The sequence below is a fragment of the Mytilus trossulus genome, chromosome 14 (assembly GCF_036588685.1).
Source record: "Mytilus trossulus isolate FHL-02 chromosome 14, PNRI_Mtr1.1.1.hap1, whole genome shotgun sequence".
NCBI lineage: Eukaryota > Metazoa > Mollusca > Bivalvia > Mytilida > Mytilidae > Mytilus > Mytilus trossulus.
In genome coordinates, this window is record NC_086386.1 from 20,086,844 (window position 1) to 20,113,989 (window position 27,146).

The 27,146-nt window shown below is 31.0% G+C and overlaps 1 protein-coding gene across 1 annotated transcript in view; it reads left to right on the top strand.

Annotated features, from left to right (window-relative positions):
- LOC134697555 (uncharacterized) overlaps nucleotides 1–27,146 on the top strand; it is an 81,513-nt gene that overhangs the window by 2,853 nt on the left and 51,514 nt on the right. Inside the window, exons 2-14 of the mRNA XM_063559836.1 lie at nucleotides 6,274–6,372; nucleotides 10,160–10,236; nucleotides 11,969–12,139; nucleotides 12,767–12,907; nucleotides 13,999–14,112; nucleotides 15,758–16,018; nucleotides 16,533–16,653; nucleotides 17,079–17,301; nucleotides 19,293–19,451; nucleotides 23,152–23,497; nucleotides 24,339–24,639; nucleotides 25,007–25,127; nucleotides 26,064–26,288. Coding sequence (XP_063415906.1) covers nucleotides 6,274–6,372; nucleotides 10,160–10,236; nucleotides 11,969–12,139; nucleotides 12,767–12,907; nucleotides 13,999–14,112; nucleotides 15,758–16,018; nucleotides 16,533–16,653; nucleotides 17,079–17,301; nucleotides 19,293–19,451; nucleotides 23,152–23,497; nucleotides 24,339–24,639; nucleotides 25,007–25,127; nucleotides 26,064–26,288 — 2,359 coding nt within the window. The remainder of the gene's footprint in view (nucleotides 1–6,273; nucleotides 6,373–10,159; nucleotides 10,237–11,968; nucleotides 12,140–12,766; nucleotides 12,908–13,998; nucleotides 14,113–15,757; nucleotides 16,019–16,532; nucleotides 16,654–17,078; nucleotides 17,302–19,292; nucleotides 19,452–23,151; nucleotides 23,498–24,338; nucleotides 24,640–25,006; nucleotides 25,128–26,063; nucleotides 26,289–27,146) is intronic.

A 27,146-nucleotide genomic window follows, 5' to 3' on the forward strand; every position in this document is an offset into this window, starting at 1 on the left:
TGTGTCCCATGTTAAAGCACAAAAACATGATCAAAGTTGTGGCTACATTTCATGCTAGATCTACAATGTATTTGGATAGCTGAAAAATAATGATGGTTAAGCTTTTTGTTATTTTTATTTTTTTCTCTGTTCTTTTACATAATAAATTTTACACATAAGTGCTTGTAGGATTTCAGATTGTGCCAATAGATTTATCATATTTTGTTGATTTTATTTTATGTCATACATTGTTCTCGCTATTCTGTCTCTCATTTTCACAGTCATCTACTCTTTAGAGAAGGAATCTTAATATATATTACATGTACAAAAATTTTGGCTTTTCTGCAAATATTTTTTCTCATTTAACACACAAATATCATCATGATACTGGTCTCAGATAAAAAAAAAAAATAAATTCTGTGACAATGGCATAAGATTTGTTGTTTTGATCACAGGGACTCGGTTAGCAGATTAAAATACTATCCATATCCTTATACTGAAAAACCTAGGTTTTTCCAGTATAACTATAAGGATATGGATAGTAAACTGCACATTGCCAGAAAACAAAGAAATAGTGATGGCAACTTTAAATACGTTAATAAAGTAATGCAAATAGACAGGAAATAATAAAAAATAAATTAAAAACATTGATTTACAAAATTTTAATCTGCTAACCGAGTCCCTGTGGTTTTGATGGGATCATTAAGTCGCCCAATTAATTAATAATTAGTAAAAAATAATAGTGATGTTTAATAGAAAAATACCTTCTGTCAGGAAAGACAACTCTGGTAAATGGGAGACAACTCTGCTTTATGGGAGGACAGATTTATATTTGACAATCATTCTTTTTTTGTGCAGAAACACTATCAATGAATTCGTTTTTTTTACATTTGTTAAACAGTTTTACATGAAAAATATCTAATCAAATTTTTATATATTTTTTAAATTTTATATCAAAGTATTTTTTCATGTTTATTCTGTTTCAAATTTTTTTTTTGTTGCCTTCAATGTTCTTTTAATCTTGAAAATGAATTTGCTATGTTGTAACTGTTAAATTCACATTGCTAGATGTTCATGATGTTATTTTTGTTTGTTATAGATTTATCAAATAATTTTTTTTTTATATACAGACATTGTTTCAAAAAGTTCATGTCCCATGCTTGCCAATAATAAAAAAAACATTGAGTCCCATTCCTGTAAACACTGCAAAAAGTGCTTGTCCCATTACAGTTTGCACAGGTCCCATGCATCAAGAAATTTTGACCGGTCCCTAAGAAGGTAAAAAAATACATGCCGAGATTGGATATTCTGAATAATGTATAGTCCACTCCACCAATAACTGAGTGATGTGGGTCGATGTCATTAAATACTGCTGGTCATATATCTTGACATTTCAATGATAGAAGTAAAAGGATATATGTCTCTGATAAATAGTATATACTAGAACACACCCCTGACATCGCGGGTCCGTGACTGAATTAAAGTATATAACTATGCGCAAGCCTTACTTTAGTATTAGTATTGTCATCTGATAAAATCATGCTGATTATAAGATACACAGTTTTCTCTGCTTTCAAATCTTTCTGTTTGAACCCGTCGAATTGGAACTTATCAATTATTGGTCATGATAAATACTAATTATTTGGAAAAACAAAAGGTCCTGGAATGGAGTATTTTTATAATCAACATCATTGTCCTATATTAGTTATAAATTAAGTTGAATTCTTTGATTCGCTGTTTTACGTCAGTCATGCCCGCTAACAAATTGAAAACTGTACCTATACGCCTTATTTTTAGTCCAGATTTTTAGTATTCGTATTGTTATCTTTGAAAGTCTTACTGATTAAAATACTACAATAGGTAACAATTTAACAATTTAGTAGTGTCAACCCTGTGATTATGACCCGTGTATATAGCATATTAATCATGGCCTGCATACACTGTTTGGTGGTGCCCCTGTCAGATGGGGAATGTACAGATAAGGTAATAAGTAACAGGTGATTATACTATTGGTATCGGTATCAGACTCGACCCGGAACTTCTCAATTATTGGCAATATTAATTACGTGGAAAACAAAAGGGCCTGGAGTAGTGTAATTTTTAATCTACACCTTTGTACTATATAAGTTGTATATAAAGTTGAATTCTTTGATTCGTGCTTTTCACGTGATGACGGCTGACAAATTGGACCTCGTAATTTTAGTATTATAGATATCTGAGACTACTATACGTACACAGAGATTGGTAACTACCGATTTATTGTATAATGTGAGTCTCCAATCTCTTTGTTACAGTAATCTCAGAGTATATCCTCAGAGTTTATCAAGGATTTGTAGTGACACTATACTACAGTATAAAAAATTATGTACTTTTTCTAAAATAACGAGGTCCAATTTGTCAGCTATCATAATGTTTAACAAATCTAAGAATTTAACTGTATATTTTATAATGAATTCTATGTCAGACCACCAATTCAAAATCCCTATCTGTTTTTTTCACAGTTTAATAAATATTTTACTTTGAGGAGGCTCGAGTTACAAAAAAATCTGCAAAAATATAAAAAATAAAATTTCATTACAAATTTTATTTATTAAACTATTAGTTGTTACTTTATGATTTGGTAAATGACTTTTAAAATGTTTCTATCATTGGATAAGCTCCAAATTATCTCCCTTTGCTAAAACAAAATGTCATTTAAATTTTCATTAAAATTGAAATATCCTTTTTTTAACTTATGACCTATGCAGGCGTGGATCCAGAGGGGGGATTCCGGGGGTTGGAACCCCCCCCCTTTTTTTGGACAATCAATGCATTTGAATGGGGACATGTAATTGGACCCCCCCCCCCCCTTTTTGTCCTGGGTAAGGACCCCCCCCCCTTTTTTGTCCTGAGAAAGGAACCCCCCCTTTTTAAAATGGCTGGATCCGCCCCTAATATGATTTTTAGTATTTTTTTCAAATAAGCTGTACTTAACATTAAACTATCGTAAAATTTAGGGGATTTCTGTAATTTATTGGCACTTTTTTAATTTTTATTCTAGAACAACATCCTATTTACACTTCGAACTACTCAGCCTTTCTGGTTGAAAGAAGAATTTACTGTACTGTTTAGCAAGAATGGTCAAGTAGTTAAGATTAAGCGTCTATCTGTTCCTTAGTTTTAATTGGATTGCTGTATTTAGTTTTAGTTGCTCACTGGTATGGGCTGTACCCATAGTTATATCCAAAAGTATTGTTAGTACCCCCACAAGCATTCAATTTTTAATTCCTCAGTTATTTATTTATTATTATCGTTTGTATAATACTTTATGTTTTTAATTCATCAATTTTTTCACACATTTGTATAAGGAATCAAAAATTTTAAAACAAATCTTATATTTATTGACATGCAATTAGTATCAATATTGTTCTAAGAATTCATAGTAATATCTTGACCTCGAGTTATTTCTTTCACTTAACTAATAATGTATTACAAGAATGTCTCTTTTAATAAATCTCTTGATAATGAAATGCCTTTAAAGGTAATTTTAGCTCACCTTTCTGAAGGAAATATTAGCTTTTGCCATGACTTGGTGTCCATTATTGCCCTTCTTTGTCCTTTGACTATTTCTGAAATTCAAACATCTTTTCATCTGAAACTGCAGAACCAATTCCAACCTAACTTAATCTTATGATCCCACAGGTTTCTAGAGTACAGTTTGTGTTTTTAGTTTAGTAAAAAACCATGGCTCAATATAGAACATAGGGGTAAAAATGCACTTTTTTGATAATATCTGAAAAACTAATGCATTTAGAGCATAATTGACTGGGGTAAAAGTGTTCATCAGGTGAAGTTCTATCAGCCCTGAAATTTTCAGTTGAATCTAATAACCTATTATTTGGTTGCTGCCACTTACAGGAAAATTTATGGTGAATAACCGCCAACAACAAAATATTAAAATTAGGTACTAAAAACTGCTTTCAGTTCATGAATATTCATACTAGACTGGTTCTAGTCAATTTAAAATATTGATATAAAACTGGAAAATAAGTGCTAAGGAAAATGCAAAAATGGTCTTTCCCATTACCATGATTACTCATACTAGTAGCTGTTTAGTGCATCGGACTAGAAACACAAAGGTTCCTGGTTCGATTCCCGTTCTGGATGAAAATTTCAGGAATTCAATTTTCAGCTCCTTGACACCATTTGCAAGTATGGTCTTGAGGAAACGATGATAATCCGTCGGAAGGGGACGATAAATGGCTGACCCCTGTTAAGAGAGAGTCATATCTCTTTCACGTTAAAGACACCCTTGTAGATTTCCAAAACGAGTAGGCTAATGCCGCTACAAGGCAGCACTCGCACCCGCACCCGCAAAGTGGAAAGGGATTAAATATAAGTTGCAAAAACTTCGTTTCCCAATCCACTTTAAATAAATATGTTTAAACTAACAACAAAAATGTTTAGCAAAGAGAGATCTACAAATAAGTTTAGTTAACAGTTAATTGCTAGTAGTCTGTTGTTATTTATGTATTATTGTCATTTTGTTTATTTTCTTTGGTTACATCTTCTGACATCAGACTCGGACTTCTCTTGAACTGAATTTTAATGTGCGTATTGATATGCGTTTATTTTTCTACATTGGTTAGAGGTATAGGGGGAGGGTTGAGATCTCACAAACATGTTTAACCCCGCCACATTTTTGCGCCTGTCCCAAGTCAGGAGCCTCTGGCCTTTGTTAGTCTTGTATTATTTTAATTTTAGTTTCTTGTGTACAATTTGGAAATTAGTATGGCGTTCATTATCACTGAACTAGTATATATATATTTGTTTAGGGGCCAGCTGAAGGACGCCTCCGGGTGAAGACCTGTTGGTGACCTTCTGCTGTTGTTTTTTTATTTGGTCAGGTTGTTGTCTCTTTGACACATTCCCCATTTCCATTCTTAATTTTATTATTTTAAAGATTAACACAATTTAAAAACATATTCTTTTCTGGTACTATTTCACCAAATTAAAGCAAACTTAAGCTGAAGTATTCTTAAGTTATCTAGAAAGCAGACCAAAAAAAAGGAAAAAAAAAGGTATCAGATGACACTGTTATCTGACCATCATGACCATCAATCATCATGGCTTTCAAAACTGTCATATATTCGGGACAAATTAGATTTGTGAGGACATTGTCCGTCTGGGATAAGCATGATTGTACCGGACATTGATTGGTCTATTCAACAGTGTTCTAAGATATTTTCTTACATTTAAGGGGTTAACATCAAATCATAGGCCTCATTTTTTCATTTTTTGCCTCACATCACCATGTCATGGTGTGGAGTTATTAGTTTCAGTTGACATACTTTATACACAATTTTATTACTGGTAGGTCTATTTTTATGCTTTACCTTTCTACAACTATTAAAGTTGTTCCATGTGAAAGTTTCAAAAGCTAACACTGTATGGGCTCTCTTTGTTTTAGACAGTTATTATTACCTATTATCCTATTTATCGCTATTTAATGAAATTTTTTTAACTGTCTGATAAAATCCTCAGCACAGTGGAGAAATAGGAAAAATTATTGCTAAAAACAGAGGGTGCATGTGCCAATGTCAATGAAAAGAACAACGTTTTCTTAAGTAAAATAGCAATAAACAGATTATCATTGATCATCTCAACATGATTGCCACAATCATGATTGCTATTCTCACTTTCGCTGTACTGAATTGTACAGAAATTTATTAGGACAATATCAGCAAATCAAATTGCAAGAAATTAATCTAAATCAGGATAAAATTTAAGCCATGTTCTAATTCTAATAAAACATTGACTGCATGTGATTGACGTCACAATTGAAATTGCAATGTCAGAAGAATTTTGAACAACTTCGAAGATCAAAACAGATATTTTTTGTTGGTGTTGCGTGCTAGGAAATGGAATAAAAACATAATAAAAGAAAGTTTAAATTTTTTTTTTTTTTTTTTATAATATTGTTGGTTCTTCAAATCAAAATCGCTGCATTTTGAGCATGTATTATAGGTCTGTTTCCAAGTAAATTCGAAATTTGATATTATTGTATCATATATGCCCTGCCCTATGCTCATTTTAAAATGGCTTTATATTTGTCAATATTTCTAAAATATCTGGCTCATACTGAAGTATTGAGATATTGATATTGCATGTTAAAATGAGCATAGAGCATGGCAAGCAAGAATCATTTCTTAAGTGAAGAGGTCCATTGAACAGACTGCCCAGGTATTGATTTGATAACATCAATTTACACCAGAGAATCAGGTTTTGAAATAATTTATTTGATTTTTTTTCCAGTCCAAATGGTGTGAATGTCAAGGTAACTTATTGGTCCACAACGAAGAAAACCAAATATGTATGCTCTTTTTGGAGCTGGGGACGCTGTACAAAATATGTGTAAGTACTGTATTCAGTGATTTCAATGCATTGTAACAATAATAAAGGATAAGTACAGTCTTGAGATGCATTTTCATTATGAATAGATATAGGTAGATGTGGTGTGAGTGTCAATGAGACAACTCTCCGTCCAAATAACAATTTAAAAAAAAAAAAGTAAACCATTATAGGTCAATGTACGGCCTTCAACAAGGAGCCTTGGCTCACACCGAACAACAAGCTATAAAAGCTATAATGTTTATCATAGTTAATATCATTATTATGTACATAATGTATATCATAGTTAATATCATTATTATGTACATAATGTTTATCATAGTTAATATCATTATTATGTACATAATGTTTATCATAGTTAATATCATTATTATGTACATAATGTATATCATAGTTAATATCATTATTATGTACATAATGTTTATCATAGTTAATATCATTATTATGTACATAATGTTTATCATAGTTAATATCATTATTATGTACATAATGTATATCATAGTTAATATCATTATTATGTACATAATGTTTATCATAGTTAATATCATTACTATGTACATAATGTATATCATAGTTAATATCATTATTATGTACATAATGTTTATCATAGTTAATATCATTATTATGGACATAATGTTTATCATAGTTAATATCATTATTATGGACATAATGTTTATCATAGTTAATATCATTATTATGTACATAATGTATATCATAGTTAATATCATTATTGTTTATCATAGTTAATATCATTATTATGTACATAATGTTTATCATAGTTAATATCATTATTATGTACATAATGTTTATCATAGTTAATATCATTATTATGGACATAATGTTTATCATAGTTAATATCATTATTATGTACATAATGTATATCATAGTTAATATCATTATTATGTACATAATGTATATCATAGTTAATATCATTATTGTGTACATAATGTTTATCATAGTTAATATCATTATTATGTACATAATGTATATCATAGTTAATATCATTATTATGTACATAATGTTTATCATAGTTAATATCATTATTATGTACATAATGTTTATCATAGTTAATATCATTATTATGGACATAATGTTTATCATAGTTAAAGTCATAAGAAACCTCAAATAAAAAAAAATAATGCATATGTTTTTTATAACTCAATGGATAGTTTTCATTATAAAACTTATGTACATATACTTTTTTCTGAAGAAAATTCTTTAATTTGTGCATATTTAGAAGAAGTTTACTTTATTTTAATTGCTTGCTTCCAGCAACCAATTCCCCCGACATAGTTTCCGTATGCAAAGTGACCTCAGTTTAACCCATCTCGTAAAACTCCGGTGATCACAATACGCATGGATGTCCTTAAAATAAACTATTATCTGAATACACATGTTAAACACGTGCTCTCTTTCCATGCTCTTTTGTTTATTTTTTGTCGATTGTTGACAAACAGGTGACCATCGTTAAACTTCGGCTTCAAAACACGAACTTTAATTACCTGCCATATTTTCACAACAACACTGACCGATTGAAAAAAAAAATTGACGATTATACGAAATTTACACGAAAAAAACGATAAATTCGTGCACAGAAGACTAAGTTTATGATGTGTGTATGCATTGGTTCAAGAATTGGAAGAACATAATTTTTCACCGGTCACTGGTTTCTTATGACTTTAATATCATTATTATGTACATAATGTATATCATAGTTAATATCATTATTATGTACATAATGTATATCATAGTTAATATCATTATTATGTACATAATGTTTATCATAGTTAATATCATTATTATGTACATAATGTATATCATAGTTAATATCATTATTATGTACATAATGTTTATCATAGTTAATATCATTATTATGTACATAATGTTTATCATAGTTAATATCATTATTATGGACATAATGTTTATCATAGTTAATATCATTATTATGTACATAATGTATATCATAGTTAATATCATTATTGTTTATCATAATTAATATCATTATTATGTACATAAGGTATATCATAGTTAATATCATTATTATGGACATAATGTATATCATAGTTAATATCATTATTATGTACATAATGTATATATCATAGTTAATATCATTATTATGTACATAATGTATATCATAGTTAATATCATTATTATGTACATAATGTATATCATAGTTAATATCATTATTATGTACATAATGTATATCATAGTTAATATCATTATTATGTACATAATGTATATCATAGTTAATATCATTATTATGTACATAATGTTTATATGTTTATCATAGTTAATATCATTATCAGGGTTTCCCCTGGGTCAATTATTTTTATCGCCGACTCTTTCGCCAAAACAATATATTTTTCGCCACTTTATTATTTTTCGCCAAGTAACCCAAATATATTTTCTTTTAAAATTTTCCTTTTTTTCCAGCCCTCCCCCTAAAAAAGAAGTGATTTTAACAACAAAACGAAGCATCTTATCACTTGGAATTGATCCCTCGTGTAAGGTGTAGTCATTACATTGAAGGGTTACTCTCATGCCAACCTTTTGAATAGATTTCTTCATAACGACAGTTTTCTTTTCTAGACAATCGTAAATAAGTAAAACTGTTTGCTTGACTCACGTGTGTAACTGAAACGACTTTGAAGTACCCACTAAAATCAATGATCTATATGAAAGTTAAATGATAAAGTTTTAAATCAGAGACCTTTATTGCTTTTGAACATTTTTCGTCATAACAACAATTTTCTTTTCTGGACTATCATTAAAAAAAGGAGAGGAAGCGTAAATTTTTTACTTCAAACACGTGCATCGCAAAGTGGTTCATAAATCCCTTTTGTGACATGTGACAGAAGCCATTTAACCATATCATTTTGTCATATCATACAATCAACACCTTTATAATTAGTCCTTTGATGTCGATAGCTATGAATGTAATCAGCTGATTATTGATTTTCTGTCAAAATCTTAACGAGTTCAAGGTGAATTCCGAGTGTTGTCTAATCGGTAAAGACAGAGAAACCCGAATAAAGTAAATAAACTAGATGGCTGAAAATAAATCGTTATCCATATATATTTCTTTCGCCAAATTCTTTCGCCAATGACGAATTTTAATCGCCACAATTATTATTTTTTCGCAAATTGCGAAAATGGCGACCGCCAGCGGAAACCCTGCATTATTATGTACATAATATATTTTTCTGCATCTGTTATTTTAAAGGGACAAATACCATTATAAATACCATTATATTATTAATTCGTATATTTTAACAAATTTGATTTGTTTAGGGATAGTCACATGTTAAACTATATTTTTGAAGGTAGAGAAAAAACGTCGGATAGCAAAAAGCATATTGCACAGAGCATATTGCACGATTATTTTTAGAATATCTTAAAACCGATTTACTTCTTGACGTCATAAAATGAATTTCAGGATTTCGTTAAAAGTTTTGAAACAAATGATATCCATGATCAATTATTTGATGAAAAAAATCTTCAAATACATAAGATGTCAAGCAAACAATAAAAGTAAATTAAATAACAACCAATATGTTGTTATTGTCAAGGAGACAATATGATATCTATAAAATTCAAACAAAATCAAATGACAATTTTGTTACAAATATTCATAATGGTCTGAATTTAATAATATAACAAATATAGTCTGTGTATGAGGACAATGACTCAAAGAAGTATATCGACCTCGGACTTTGTCCTCTGTTTTTTTACAGGGATAAATACATTATAAATATCTATGTATTTTTCTGCATCTGTTTTTTTTTCACAGTGAAGAAATCCATGATAAATATGAATGTAAAAGTGGCTGGCTGCAACAATATTGGAATTCCAGGGGTTGTGAATTAGGTTTGTTTAAAATTTATCTATATTATGTCAATAAATGGAGACTGGATACAAGTTGATGAGACAGCATCCCAACCAAATAAAACAACAAAGAAGACGCTAAGTGGTCTAAGTATGGTTTCTCACTATTATACTAGTGTTGATACAGTATGCAAAGCTTTGAATTATTGAGAAAATTGAAATGCTTGGCAATTTTTAAGCTCATCACTTAATGTCCGTCATCTATCGTCATTGTCTGTTAACTTATAATACAAAAATATTCTCCTCTGAAACTGCTGGGCCAAGTTGAAACCATACTAGGCCACAATCAGTATTTGGATTTCTAGTTTTAAAAATGTGTCAGATGACCCTACCCACCAACCAAGATGGCCAACATGACTAAAAATAGAACAAAGGGGTAAAATGTAGATATACCGTTTTTTTTGGCTAGTATCTTGAATATTATTAAAGAAAGAGATAAACTGTAAACAGCAATAATGTACAGCAAAGTAAGATCTACAAATAAGTCAACATGACCAAAATGGTCAATTTACCCCTTAAGGTGTTATTACCCTTTGTAGTAAATTTTTTATGATTTTTTTGTAAATATTTGTAAACTTTATTAACAAAAATCTTTCCTTCTGAAACAAATGGGGCAAATTTTACCAAACTTGACCACAATCATCATTTGGGTATCTAGTTTTAAAAGTGAGTCTGATGACCTTGCCTACAAACCAACAAGGCCAACACTGCTAAAAAAAGAAGGTAGGGGGGAAATGCAGTTTTTGACTTAAACTAAAGAATTGCAAAAAACTGTTGCATTATTTTATGCATCAATTGTAGATCAAAGTATCAGGTGAGTGACACAGGCACCTTAGAGTCCTTGGTTATTATTGCCAAAAACTATAACAGTTTAAATATCTGTTTTGTAAAAATAAAAACACACAGAATTATTTTTTTGCAAGACTTTCTTTAATTACAGTAGTGACAATCTTACATTAGTGTCTTTGTACAATAATCGCTATATAAATTAAAGCATGCAAAAATTTCTGAAATTTACAGCCATTAATAATAGTTGAAGTTTATGTTGACAGGAATGATATGCCACACTAAGTTCATGTATTATTAAAGCTGTTACAATAAAAACACTGAGTTGAATCATATCATTACATTAGGGAGCAACCATTTAACTTCAGGTGGTTAGGGGGGGAGGGGGGTTATTTGAGTCAAAACAATTTAGACAACAATTTTTTTTTTTAATGCTATCAATCAATAAATTTTGGTCAAAATTTAAAACTTTAAAGTTGTAAGGAAATCTGGATTCAGAATAATCTATTTTGTCCTCTACTTGAACAGAATATTCATTTTCAACAATTTGGAAATCAATATTTTTTTGGGAGAAAAAAATATAAACCTCCACTTGAAGTTAAATGGTAAATCCCTTATAGAGTTTGGAATTTAGGATGCTAAACAACAAAACTTAAAGAAAAAATCAGAAAATCACAAAGTTTTTTGATACTTTATGTTGTGCTAGGATTTCAATGAAAATCAATAAATAGAAATAACATGTTATTCCAAATTGAATTTCTATTATAATTAGTGTCTAAACTCTTTCTTGGACACCATAATTTGAAATGTTTGCCAAAGAACATATGTTTACAGTTTAGCATCGAAAAAGCCAAAGGGTGACTGTTAAATTTGTAGATGTAATATAATTTTAATTAGATTACTATAAAACTTTGTTTTTATTTTATAGCGGTATGTGGTGGTCTGACTAATCTAAATGGAGCCTGTAATATAAAATATGAAAATGATTTCATAAGAACTAGAGCAGGTTACTATTACCAAAGTGGTGGATCATGTACAGCACCAAATACTTGTATTGGTTGTAATACAGGTTTTTATAGTGATGGAGGATACTGTAGAAGTAAGTTAAAATATATTTATTTTCTTGTGTATCACTGAACTAGTATATATTTGTTTAGGGGCCAGCTGAAGGACTACTCCGGGTGCGGGAATTTCTCACTACATTGAAGACCTGTTGGTGACCTTCTGCTGTTGGTTTTTTTCTTTGCTCGGGTTGTTGTCTCTTTGACACATTCCCTATTTCCATTCTCAATTTTATTAAGATCCATTTTTGTATCATAGTCAAATGTGTTTTGTTAAAATAAACTTTTTCACTTTTTTAGTCTTTTTGAAAATGTTGTTAGTGTTGTATATATGAAAAAAATTGTTTTACGTTGTATTTCAACCCCTCTACCAAAAAAAAAATGTTTATGTGCACACATATATAAATTGTTTTACATGCACACATATATGAATATTTTACATGCACACATATATAAATTGTTTTAAATTCACACATGTATAAACTGTTTTAGTTTAAAGTAAATTTTTACATGCACACCTATATAAATTGTAGTTTTTATCTATAATAATTCAAACTTGCATTTTGAAATTTTTATATGAATTAAACAGGATTTTTCTCATTATGGCAAAAATTAAAATTGCAATATTAATATCTGAATTTACAGTATTTGAATTTATATTTTAGTATGTGGAAAAATAGACAATTGTAACCACAGAGTTTGCACATCTTCATATGATCATCAATGTCAATGGTGTGATGGAGAGCTACAACCAAACCGTTATTATAGAGCTTATACTCAACATGTAGATAGAACTAAATGTCAGAGTAAGTACATATGTGTCCTTGACATTTAATTATTTACAGAGTTATGTCCCTTACTTGTGATGATAATGACGTTGTATCCCTTACACATGAGAAATCATAGAGTTTTGCCCCTTACTTGTCATCAATATGGCACTGTATTCCTTACATATAGGATATTGTAGAGTTGTGTTCCTTACTTGGGATCATCATGACACTGTATTCCTTACATATAGGATATTGTAGAGTTAAGTCCCTTACTTGGGATCATTATGACATTGTACTGCTTACATGTAGGCTATTGTAGAGTTATGTCCCTTATTTGGGATCATTATGACATTGTACTGCTTACATATAGAATATTGTAGAGTTATGTCCCTTACTTGAGATCATTATGCCATTGTACTGCTTACATATAGGATATTGTAGAGTTATGTCCCTTACTTGGGATCATTATGACATTGTACTGCTTACATATAGAATATTGTAGAGTTATGTCCCTTACTTGAGATCATTATGACATTGTACTGCTTACATATAGAATATTGTAGAGTTATGTCCCTTACTTGAGATCATTATGACATTGTACTGCTTACAGATAGGATATTGTAGAGTTATGTCCCTTACTTGAGATCATTATGACATTGTACTGCTTACATATAGGATATTGTAGAGTTATGTCCCTTACTTGAGATCATTATGACATTGTACTGCTTACATATAGGAAATTGTAGAGTTATGTCCCTTACTTGTGATCATTATGACATTGTTTCTCTAACATATAGGATATTGTAGAGTTGTGTCCCTTACTTGTGATCATCATATCTCCAACTCTTACTATTTGTGGGGGATTTCCCCCATGGAGGCTCCCAATTTGAAATTCTGAAATACATGTAGCAATTTGGTCCATAATTTTAAACAAAACAATCAATTTTACCATTGGTATAGCACTTTAAAAGGATGGAGTCTTGGAGAAAAAAATAAACAACATAGTTTTTGTGAGAAAAATAACAAAATATAGCTTTGGCAACATACATGATGAATTCTAAAAAACAGATTATTAATTGATTGTATAAGTTGGCAAAATGTTATTACTGTGTTTTATTATTTAATAGAGGCATGTTCCTGGAGGACAGATAGCTCAAGGTGTTTCCCAGGTGTATGTACTGATGAATTAGCTAGTAATTGTGTATGTTCTACCAACTTTGGAGGAACACACTGTCAAGACAGTAAGTTATTTATTTAAAAAATGTGTAAAAAGACAAATACTGAAATCCAAGGAAAATACAAAATGAAAAGCCTGTAACCAAATGACAAAATCTATAGCTCCAGCACATCAAACAAATGGATAACAACTGTGTTGAGGTGGACAGGAATTTTGTGCAGCATAGTGGTAGGAAGTCTGAGTCTGTCCATCACACTCTACTTTTAATGCAATGCTGCTGCTAAAATGTCATTAATTCTTTTCTATGATTTTTTTTATATGTTTACTCATCAAGATATTTACTTTTTAGAAGTGATAGTAAAAAAAATTATTTCATTTCCAAATTTCTGTTTATTTATATTTATTACCGGGTATGTTGAGTTTATTTTGTACCAAACAATAGTTAATCTCCAAGAAATAATAAGAAACTTCACTTGTTATGAACGTTAAATTGAGAATGGAAATGGGGAATGTGTCAAAGAGACAACAACCCGACCAAATAAAAAAACAACAGCAGAAGGTCACCAACAGGTCTTCAATGTAGCGAGAAATTCCCGCACCCGGAGGCGTCCTTCAGCTGGCCCCTAAACAAATATATACTAGTTCAGTGATAATGAACGCCATACTAATTTCCAAATTGTACACAAGAAACTAAAATTAAAATAATACAAGACTAACAAAGGCCAGAGGCTCCTGACTTGGGACAGGCGCAAAAATGCGGCTGGGTTAAACATGTTTGTGAGATCTCAACCCTCCCCCTATACCTCTATTCAATGTAGAAAAGTAAAAGCATTACAATACGTACATTTAAAATTCAATTCAAGAGAAGTTAACTATTACAATACATTCTATTGAAAACAGGAATTCTTCTTAGTATTAGAAAGTGTTGTGCACCACACAGAACATTAGTATACAGAATAAACATGTGTGTGTCAAAATTTTCACAGAAAAGAAATTATGCAAATTCCCTAATTAAAAAATAATTCCCTGTTGAAATGATATAACCTGTTTACTGCCATTTCAGGAAAATCTTCCTACTTTCCTGTGTATTAAATACAGAATGTGAGATCTTATTTTGTCATAAATTTATCACACAGTTAGACGTTATTTACAATAAAACATCCACAGAAATGGCATTTGTTACTGATCAGACAGACAGAAAACATTAAATCAAAGTTGGTGTGGACTCTATAAACATATATATATATATATTAGTCTAAAGATTTGCACAACAGTACTGATATAAGATGTTATTATATGAAAATGTGTTATTAAATCGTGTTGACAAATATTTCGGCCTAACAAATAGCCTTTTTCTGTGTCACAAGTTTTAATAATACTGATACATAATGTATTAGGTGTAAAAACAGATCAGTAATAATATAGGTAAGTTTTGGTCGATTGATTTTAATCCAAAATCCTAAATATCATAATATAAACAAAACACTATAATTCAATATACGTGACTGTGTATATTATCAATAAAAATGAGTGAAAAACAAAACTGTTAGTTTATATATATAAACATCTGATTCGGATCTAATATTGTTGGGTTGATGTCTAGACGAGTTGTATATGATATATATATGTAAAGATTATTGACATCAACTGTATATATACATAAAAATGATGTATGTTGTCTAAATGCTTTTTGCAATTTCTTTTTTTAGTAAATGAAGCACCAGAAATTTTATGGAATTATTGTGAATTTACTGACACTAGTGGACACAATAAATTACAGAATGATCCAAACTGGGTCAAAGATGACCCCCATCCAATTATCTGGACAAATTTTGTGGCTTATACAAGGATTAAATTCGAGATAAATGCAAAGTATCTTCAACCAGTCATTGCTATAGATTCCACTCATTATGTCAAAGATTTTAGAGTTGGTGTTATTGAGGAAAAAGTCACTCTATCTTATTATAAAGGTTTGTAAATTTACAGCTAGTTCTTTAAAAATAAAAATAAAAAAATAAAGGAATTATATTGATAAATTTTAGTTGATTTTGTCACAGTTTTGAGGCCCCTCATAGGGTGTCATAGTCATCACATAATCAAAAATGTTTTGCCATTATAATCACATATTCATTAATTATTTTTTTGTAGAAGAGTCCTAGATTATAAAATAATTAAAAATTAACTTTTGTTATCAAATTATCATTAAAAATTTGGTCAGGTTCTTAAATAATCACTATAAAAATGTCCAAGTAATCACATTGTAAAAAATCCCATGAGGACGCTCAGTTTTCAACAAATATTGACAGAAATAAAAGAAACATGCAGAACTTTAATTGAACACAGATTTTTTGTCAGCTTTTGGAAGCCTGCAACCAGTAAGACTGGGATTTATTTTTGAAGAGTAAAAGACAGAATATAGTGGCTCTTGTATTATATCCATATCATATATTTATATGACAATTAAAATATATTGTATATTTACAGGTTCTACCTTAACAAATGTAAAAACCGGAACAAGCCCTGGTATGGACAAAAATCAACCAGTAGATAAAAACTTAGAAACTTGGGACATAGCATCTTGGCCTGGATATGAACATGATGACAAGTATGTATATATAGAATAATAGGTAGTTAAGTTTTTGATACTGACTATATCATGTGGAATATCTAGATGAGCCCGTTAAAAATCTTGAAAAGGACCTAAGGTCTACCATTCTTCAGCTAGATAGTGTTCCATGAGAAGAGGAAGACCCCTTCTGATTTTGGGAGTAATTGAAATATAAGGTCAGAGATCACTGCATAAATAAATCGTTTGAAAAAAGTTTTGGAAGGGCCTTTCCTTAAACTCTATAGTCCATTGTTTTAAGTTGATGAATAGATGCAATTTTTGTCTTTTTCTTTAATTGTTTTTTCTTTGTTTAAATATATAAAACATATTTTTTTCATGTTACAAATAATAATTTATTAACAAATGCATACTTGAGACCCTCTCAAATACATTATTAGTAGTATTAATGCTATCTTTTACAGGGTCATAGTTGCATTTACATCTACCAATGGAGGTTATGTGAAAGTTGCTGATCGAGAACAGAATGTATGGGACAAGGTCATCAATACTTATTATTACAATGGTCAGACAGCTACAAGAGAATTTGAGTATCACTGGGATTTAGTTGATCCAGTTCATTGTTCAGTTACTTCAGGGACATCTTGTTCCTCTTTTGTATCTACTGCAACAGATATTACTAATGATGTAAGCTATTTCGATCGATCATTATATTTTGTATTTTTTTAAAAATCTGGCATGTATAACCTGGTTGAGTTCTATTATTCTCATCACTGATGTACAACAGTGCAGTTGGTGTTGTGTTGATATATCCATAGCATGAGTTTGATAAAGTATGTTTCCTATTACATTTTTTGTCGAGCCTTTGACTTTAGTCGAAAAAAGCGAGACTAAGCGATCCTACATTCCATCGGTGTCGACGTCGGCTTCAACAAATATTCACTCTGAAGTTTTTGAAATTTTAATAACTTTCTTAAACTATACTGAATTTCTACCAAACTTTGACAGAAGCTTATTTATGATCATAAGATAGTATCTAGAAGTAAATTTTGTAAAAATAAAATTCCATTTTTTCCATATTTTACTATAAATGGACTTAGTTTTTTTTCTGCGGGGAACCATTACATTCACTTTGTGGTTAAAGTTTTTTAAATTTTAATAACTTTCTCAAAATATCCTGGGTTTGTACCAAACTTGGACAGAAGCTTGTTTATGATCATTAGATAATATCCAGAAGTAAATTTTGTAAAAATAAAATTCCATATTTTACGTATTATACTTACAAATGGACTTAGTTTTTTCTGCGGGGAAACATTACATTCACTCTGTGGTTTTTACAATTTTAATAACTTTCTTAAACTATCCTGGGTTTGTACCAAAATTGGACATAAGCTTGTTTATGATCATAAGATAGTATCCAGAAGTAAATTTTGTAAGTAAATAAATCCATTTTTTCCATATTTTACTTACAAATGGACTTAGTTTTTTCTGTGGGGACCATTACATTCACTCTGTGGTTAAAGTTTTTTTTAAATTTTAATAACTTTCTTAAACTATCCTGGGTTTGTACCAAACTTGGACAGAAGCTTATTTATGATCATAAGATTGTATCCAGAAGTAAAGATTGTAAAAAGATTACTCCGTTTTTTCTGTAATTTACTTTTAAATGGACTTAGATTTTCTTACAATCATAAAATAGTAACAAGAGGAATATTTTTATTGATTTTTTTCCTCATTATTGTTGAGCCTGCAATTTACAGCGAGACACTGGGTTCCGTGGAACCCTTACAATTTTTTTAGAAAAATAGGGTAGGTTGGTACTGATTTTTTTTTTACAATTTTTTTTTACATTAACTCAATGGGAGAAAAATTCTGACTTTAACAGTGCTTATTGAAAATGACAAAAAAAACTTTAAGGTGGGCTAATTACAAGCTTAAGTATATAGGGTAAGTAAGGAAAAAGGAAACATGCATATATTTTTATGTTGCTTACACAAATTTGTCTTCACATAAGTCCTCTTGGTATAACTATTGTGATTCCTGTAGAAGTACCCTTCTCTGCTTTGACTTTTGTTTGAGATTCTGTTTCTCTTATACTTATACAATGTATATAGATAATTTTTAACTGTCTTTATGTTTAATATATAATGTATAAAATTGAGAAAGGAAATCAGGAATGTGTCAAAGCAACAACAACCTGACCACAGAGCAGACAACAGCAGAAGGTCACCAATGGGTCTTCAATATAGCAAGAAACACCCACACTTAGAGGCATCCTTCGGCTGGCTCCTTAAAAAAATGTTTGCTAGTACAGTGATAATGGACATCATACTAAACTCCGAATTATACACAAGAAACTAAAATTAAAAATCATACAAGACTAACAAAGGCCAGAGGCTCTTGACTTGGGACAGGAGCAAAAAATGTGACGGGTTTAAACATGTTTATAAGATCCCAACCCTCCCCCTATATCTATAGCCAGTATAAGCTGTTAAGGCACATATTGAAAAAAAAAAAAGAAAAAAAAAAAGGCACATATTAGCCACATTGACCCCCCTATTGATGTTATAGCTTTTGATTGTTAATCATTTACTTATGTAAACTGAAATATAATCAACCTATTGATACATTTATTACCCTCTGTTATTTAATTTGACAAACTTTTGTATGTATTTTAGCCAAGCATAACATTTACATGGGGAGGATGGTCAGACGCTTTAGCTGGAATCGATCGTTTCGAATATGATATGTTTAAACTTAAAGATGTTGGTACTGAGTTGGTTGATGGCATGGACAAAAAACAAAGTAATGCAAATGTTCCTGCTACAGATTCATCCGTGAGTTATTTCATTGATTTATTTGGTTTTATAATGTACAAAATTGAATTTTGGATGTAACACGTCATTTAATTGGCTACCGTTATTTTTTTATCAGCCCATAGACATAATTTAGTCATGTGATTGTGACATCATCAATGTTTTTTCATGGTTTTCTACGGTTAAAATGGAATAGAATTAAATTATAAGAAATGAATAATATTTTTCTGTCTATTCAAAATAACATAAAACTGGAGGCTCTAAAGAGCCTGTGTCGCTCACCTTGGTCTATGTGCATATTAAACAAAGGACACAAATGGATTCATGACAAAATTGTATTTTGGTGATGGTGATGTGTTTGAAGTTCTTACTTTACTGAACGATTTTGCTTCTTACAATTATATCTATCATGAACTTTGCCCATTAGTAACAGAGAACTATATTTGGTAAAAATTTACATAAATTTACCAAATTAATGAAAATTGTTAAAAATTGACTATAAAGGGCAATAACTCCTTAAGGGGTCAATTGACCATTTAGGTCATGTTGACTTATTTATAGATCTTACTTTGCTGAACATTATTGCTGTTTACAGTTTATCGCTATCTATAATAGTATTCAAGATAACCAAAAATGGCAAAATTTCTTTAAAAATTACCAATTGGAGGGCAGCAACCCAACAACCAGTTGTCCAATTCATCTGAAAAATTCAGGGCAGATAGATATTGACTTGATTAACAATTTAACTTCTTGTCAGATTTGCTCTAGATGCTTTGGTTTCATAGTTATAAGCCAAAAACTGCATTTTACCCCTATGTTCTATTTTTAGCCGTGGCGGCCATCTTGGTTGAATGGCCAGGTCATCGGACACATTTTTCAAACTAGATACCCCAAAGATGATTGTGGCCTAGTAGTTTCAGTGGAGATTTTGTAAAAGATTACTTAGCTTTATGAAAAATGGTTAAAGATTGACTATAAAGGGCAATAACTCCTAAAGGGGTCAACTGACCATTTTGGTCATGTTGACTTATTTGTAGATCTTACTTTATCCCATGTCAGATTCCTCAAAATGCTTTGGTTTTTGAGTTATAAGCCAAAAACTGCATTTTACCCCTATGTTCTATTTTTAGCGGTGGCGGCCATCTTGGTTGGTTGACCAGGTCACGCCACACATTTTTTAAATTAGATACCCCAAAGATGATTGTGGCCAAGTTTGGATTAATTTGGCCAAGTAGTTTCAGAGGAGAAGATTTTTGTAAAAGATTACTTTAATTTACGAAAAATGGTTAAAAATTGACTATAAAGGGCAATAACTCCTAAACGGGTCAACTGACCATTTTGGTCATGTTGACTTATTTGTAGATCTTACTTTGCTGAACATTATTGCTGTTTACAGTTTATCTCTATCTATAATAATATTCAAGATAATAACCAAAAACAGCAAAATTTCCTCAAAATTACCAATTCAGGGGCAGCAACCCAACAACCGATTGACCGATTCATCTGAAAATTTCAGGGCAGATAGATCTTGACCTGATAAACATTTTTATTTCATGTCAGATTTGCTCTAAATGCTTTGGTTTTTGAGTTATAAGCCAAAAACTGCATTTTACCCCTATGTTTTATTTTTAGCCGTGGCGGCCATCTTGGTTGGTTGACCGGGTCACGCCACACATTTTTTAAACTAGATACCCCAATGATGATTGTGGCCAAGTTTGGTTTGATTTGGCCCAGTAGTTTCAGAGGAGAAGATTTTTGTAAAAGTTAACGACGACGGACGACGACGACGGACGACGACGGACGACGCCGGACGACGGACGCCAAGTGATGAGAAAAGCTCACTTGGCCCTTCGGGCCAGGTGAGCTAAAAAGTGGTGCAATAAATGTTAAATAACCTGCTACAGGCTTTATTCAGTGTGCACCACTTTTTTTTATGTTATTTCTTCATAGACAGAAAAAATATTACAGTCCTTTCTGAAATAAAATTTATTATAAACTGAGTGTGAAAAACTGGTTAATTGTATATGAAATATTCTCAATGGCAAGCATACTGTTGATGACTCGTGATTGTATAGAACCTGCACAGAAAATTATTTTTGAAGTACATATTAAATTCTATATGCTATGGTGAAATAGTTTAAGTAGTCTAACTTTTGTATCACTTGCCAGTGAAAGCTAATTAAGGTTGTGAGTTATAAACAAGCAGGTGAACTAAACTTCAATATTAATAGACTAGGATTGTCTATTTTCCTACCAAAGATCTCTGGTTGTTTCCTGCCACTCTGGCTTGCTCCACCAATAAAACCTGACAGCCACAAAGTTGCACAATAGTGTTGAAAGTGGCATTAAACACCAATTAATCAATCACTCCAACCAAAGATCTGTGGTTGTTTCCTGCCACTCTGGCGTCCTCCACCAATAAAACCTGATAGCCACAAAGTAGCAAAATAGTGTTTAAAGTGCAATTAATCAATCACTATTATAGTATGTTTGTATAAAATATAATAGCAAAAGCCTTAGTAGAAGGTCACCCTTTGAGAAATCGTTAAAGTAAAATTTTGATATAGAGGTATTATTTCCAATCATGTACTAAAGATTTTATTATTTTGTCAAGCATATGTTGGCAATATGATGTTGGTCTTTCAGTTATGTTATGGTCAGAACTGGATTCATGTTACATTAATTTAAGACTTTTGTGTGATTAAAAAGTTTTGTTAGTCTGATATATGTTAACCTTGACCTCTTAATACTTTGTATTTCACCTATGATCATTTTACAAGTGAGAAATTTCTGGTTTCATACTACTGTTCATTCCTTTATTTTCTTGGGTTTGTTATTTGAGGAAAGCTTACAATTTAATTAAGGAATGACTGTAATATTTTTTCTGTCTATGAAGAAATAACATAAAAAATTTGGTGCACACTGAATAACCAGTGTAGCAGGTTATTTAACAGTGTGCACCATATTTTTATGCCCCACCTACGATAGTAGAGGGGCATTATGTTTTGTGGTCTGTGCGTCTGTTCGTCTGTTCGTTCGTCCGTCCGTCCGTCCGTCCGTCCGTCCGTCCGTCCGTCCGTCCGTCTGTTGGTTCGTCTGTCTGTTACACTTCAGGTTAAAGTTTTTGGTCAAGGTAGTTTTTGATGAAGTTGAAGTCCAATCAACTTGAAACTTAGTATGTACATGTTCCCTTTGATAAGATCATTCTAATTTTAATGCCAAATTAGAGAATTTATTCCGATTTTACGGTCCAGTAAACATAGAAAATGATAGTGCGAGTGGGGCATCTGTGTACTGTGGACACATTCTTGTTTTATGTTATTTCGAAAAGACAGAAAAAATATTACAGTCATTTCTTAGTAAATTCCATTTTAAACCGTAGAAAACCATGAAAAAACGTTGATGAATCACGGTCACATGACTAAATTATGTTTATGGGCTGAAAATAATGTCAGCCAATCAGAAGACTAATTACATCCAAAATTAAATTATTGGATATTAGAATTCATGATTTTGTCAGACTCTGTGCAAAAATTCCTATAGAAAATCTGTAATTTGTTGCACATGGAAATTGCAGTTCTTGAGTAACCATGAAATCAATGAAAATGGTATCCAACAGATAATAAGAATCCACAGTAATGTTTATAAGTGAGTAAAGATCAATTAAACCAATGCTGTTTTTTTTTCTTTTATCTAAAACAATGTTTATGGTTTTTTCTAGGTAACCTTAGTGATGACAGAACCAGGGATGTATTCTCTTCATATGACTGCAGTAGACAAAGCGGGAAATTATATGACAGGGCGTGCTTTGTTCCTGTTTGATGACGAGTCAGTTGTAGACAAACAAGGAGATCCAACTTACTGTCCCACAGCATCGGAAGATACATCCTACATATGGGTTGTAGTGGATACTCTCAAGGTCAAAGTCCAGTTCAAAGATAGATTTATAAATACCAGACACAAGCATAACAAATGGTTGAATAGAGTACAGACATATAATCCACAAAAAGTGACCTATGAAGACTTGTATGGCAATAGAACTAATGAACCTATTTCTAATATGCATGGTAAGTTAAACTTAGTTTTATCTCTAACATAAATCTTCTCTGATAATACTGAGCTATTAGTAGAATCAAACTTTACCACAATCATCATTGAGGTATCTAGTGTAAAAAATGTAATGGAAGATACCGCTATGAAATTTTCAGACAAATCAAGACAACCTGTCTGATTGCTGCCCCTTCATTTGTAATTATAAAAAATATTGCAATTTTTAGTTATTATCTTTAATAGTATTTGAATGAGAGTTCAGAAAATAAGAAAATTTGGGATCAAGGGATATGTTTTCAAACAAAATTAGTAACTTTATAACACATTGCTTTATCAAAGTAAATTAACCTTAGTTATCTCCCCTCAATAGTGAAAATATTACATGATCTTACATGTATTATAGAACACATAATTTTCTTCATTTGATTGATAGTTTTGTAAATAATTTACATATAACAGGCTATTATTTAAACTTGGAATTATTTTTAATTATGGAATTTTCTTGATTTCATGTTTATTCTGTACTTTATTTTTATTACAAAGAAAATAGTATATTTTCAATAGAATGTACTGTGCCGCGCTAAACACTATCTAACCAAAATACATTGTATGGAAAGTGTTATTAATCTCTCAAAAGATTATAATACCAAATAAACATGAAATTTATTATAAATTTTAAACACAAGAAATCAAGCAAATTCCATAATTAAAAATAATTCCAAGTTCAAATAATAGCCTGTTATATTCTCTCGAAGTTTTTTTTAAATTCTTAAAAGATCTAGACTGACTGTTCCCTGCTATTTAACAAATTTATTAGCTGTAGTTTGATATACTTTAAAGCATTATTACTTTTTACAGCCATTGTAGACTTCCAAGTGTCATTTGAAGTTCATAGTGCTCCAGGTACTCTGAAAGATTCCCGTGCTCTGACATCAATATCTCAAATAAAGAATCAGTATGACATCCTTACGTTAAATTGGGCTGATGGAGATCGTCTGACCTCTACAGTTAAAGCTTTTGATGTTCTTCGTGAATATAACGAAGAGACTATTGTCATCTACAGAGATGCAACACCACCTCTTTTAGAAAATCTATGGTTGACCAAAGGTGACAGATTGAATATTAGTGTACATAGCTTAGAAGATTTTACCAAAATGACGTAAGTTGTTATATCTTTTATTGATGTCTGCCATGATAAACACAGGGAAATTTCACTTGTGGGAGTTTTATATGAATTGAGATTGAAGTGAATATCATGTGAATTTCACCTCAAACATGCTTATTATTTAAACATACATGAACTGATTTCATGTGAGTTAGATGTGAATTTCACATTAAAAACACTTGATTTCAGTAAAGAATGGATTGATTATACTCCCATAATTTTCATGAAAAAGTGGAAGGTCTATTATACCCGAGAAAATGTAGTCAGAAAATTTAATTATAATTATTATTAGAACTGTTTAAGCCATGTGAAACAGCTTGCAGACAATGAATAGCTCATTAGTTTTTTTTACATTCAACAGGATAGAATGGGAAGCTTATGATATGCACAGTGGTTTGGCTTCTGTGAATTGGAAGTTGTTTGACCATAAGACTGGGGATGTACATGGATATGAAGATATCATTGCTCAAGGATCAGCTTCTGTAAGTTTCAAATAAAACAATTTTGACTTATTGTAGTCAGTACCGCAGAATCAGGAAAATAAAACAAGTTGACTTAAAAACCTAATTGTAAGATATTGAAATCATTATTTTTTTTGCACTTAAATTATGTTATATCGATAAAGAGTATTAAAGACTTATTGAAGCAATAAGGAACAACTGGTTGATTTGAGTTATTTATAAATGAAAAATGTTTCAATGGGCATTACAGAGTGTGACCATAAGAGATTGAGATTTTTCACTATGTATTTCAAATAAAACTACATGTATCTAAAAACAAATTTGTGGTAACTTCTGGTTTGATTTAAATCAACATGGTACTAACAGAAGTTGAATTGTCACAGGTTTAATTGGTTGTATTTTTTTTGTGGCTCATTTTCACTTTCTCAAGAGATAAACACAAATACATTATGTATTATGTTCTATTCAAAAATTTGTTGAATATTTCAACCAAACTTAATTGTAAAATTTTGTTATCTGTGTTCACATGAAGAGAAAACAAAAAATAACTGAAGACAAAACTATTACAAAATAAACAAATTTCTTTAGACAATTCTCCATCTTTTAATGCTTATGTAAAACCCAACTATAAATACCTTCAAAATATTTACGATATGTTTTTATATGATATATATAGCAAGTAATGCAGGTGTGGAATAGTTTGTCTATGAGCAAGCTGTACCATAATTTTTCATTCTACAGTAAACCAGCTTTTAAAGTCAACAAAAAAGAGACATCTTTCTTTTATGCCCTATTGTAACTCACAACACAAAACATTCATTTTAGTACTTTTTTGGCAGATTTTGATAGAAAATAAGGCACTTGTTATTAAAAAAAGTGTTCAGAAAAGTGTTAAAGTAAAATGAGGCACTGCTTTTATGGTTGTAAATTTTTAGGAGATGTTGATTTTCTTTTCAGGATTTATCATCATGTAACAGTACATATGGTTCTTATGCCAGGGGAGCTAACTGTTACTGTACACCCTTTCAAGGATGTTTTCATCGCCATTTCCAAATTAAACCAGAAATCAAGCTAAAGGGAGGTCTGCTGCAGAATAAAGATAAAGGAATGCATGAATATGATTATTATATCGAAGTTTCTATCACAAACATTGCTGAAATTACAACTGTATTAAAGAAAAAGGTCTGTTATTTATCTACTATTACTTTATCATAGATATAGGAAGATGTGGTGTGAGTGCCAATGAGACAACTCTCCATCCAAATAACAATTTAAAAGTAAACCATTATAGGTTAAAGTACGGCCTTCAACACAGAGCCTTGGCTCACACCGAACAACAAGCTGTAAAGGGCCCCAAAATTACTAGTGTAAAACCATTCAAACGGGAAAAACCAACGGTCTAATCTATATAAACAAAACGAGAAACGAGAAACACGTATATATTACATAAACAAACAACAACTACTGTACATCAGATTCCTGAATTAGGACAGGTGCAAACATTTGCAGGGGGATTAAACGTTTTAATGGATCCAAACCTTCTAAATTTATCATGCATGTGTTTTTAGCTCACCTGGCCGGAAGGGCCAAGTGAGCTTTTCTCATCACTTGGCGTCCGGCGTCCGGCGTCCGGCGTCGTCCGTCGTCGTTAACTTTTACAAAAATCTTCTCCTCTGAAACTGCTGGGCCAAATTAATCCAAACTTGGCCATAATCATCATTGGGGTATTTAGTTTAAAAATTGTGTGGTGTGACCCCGCCAACCAACCAAGATGGCCGCCAAGGCTAAAAATAGAACATGGGGGTAAAATGCAGTTTTTGGCTTATAACTCAAAAACCAAAGCATTTAGAGCAAATCTGATTTGATGTAAAAATGTTCATCAGGTCAAGATTTATCTGCCCTGAAATTTTCAGATGAATCAGACAACCTGTTGTTGGGTTGCTGCCCCTGAATTGGTAATTTTAGGGAAATTTTGCTGTTTTTGGTTATTATCTTGAATATTATTATAGATAGAGATAAACTTTTAACAACAATAATGTT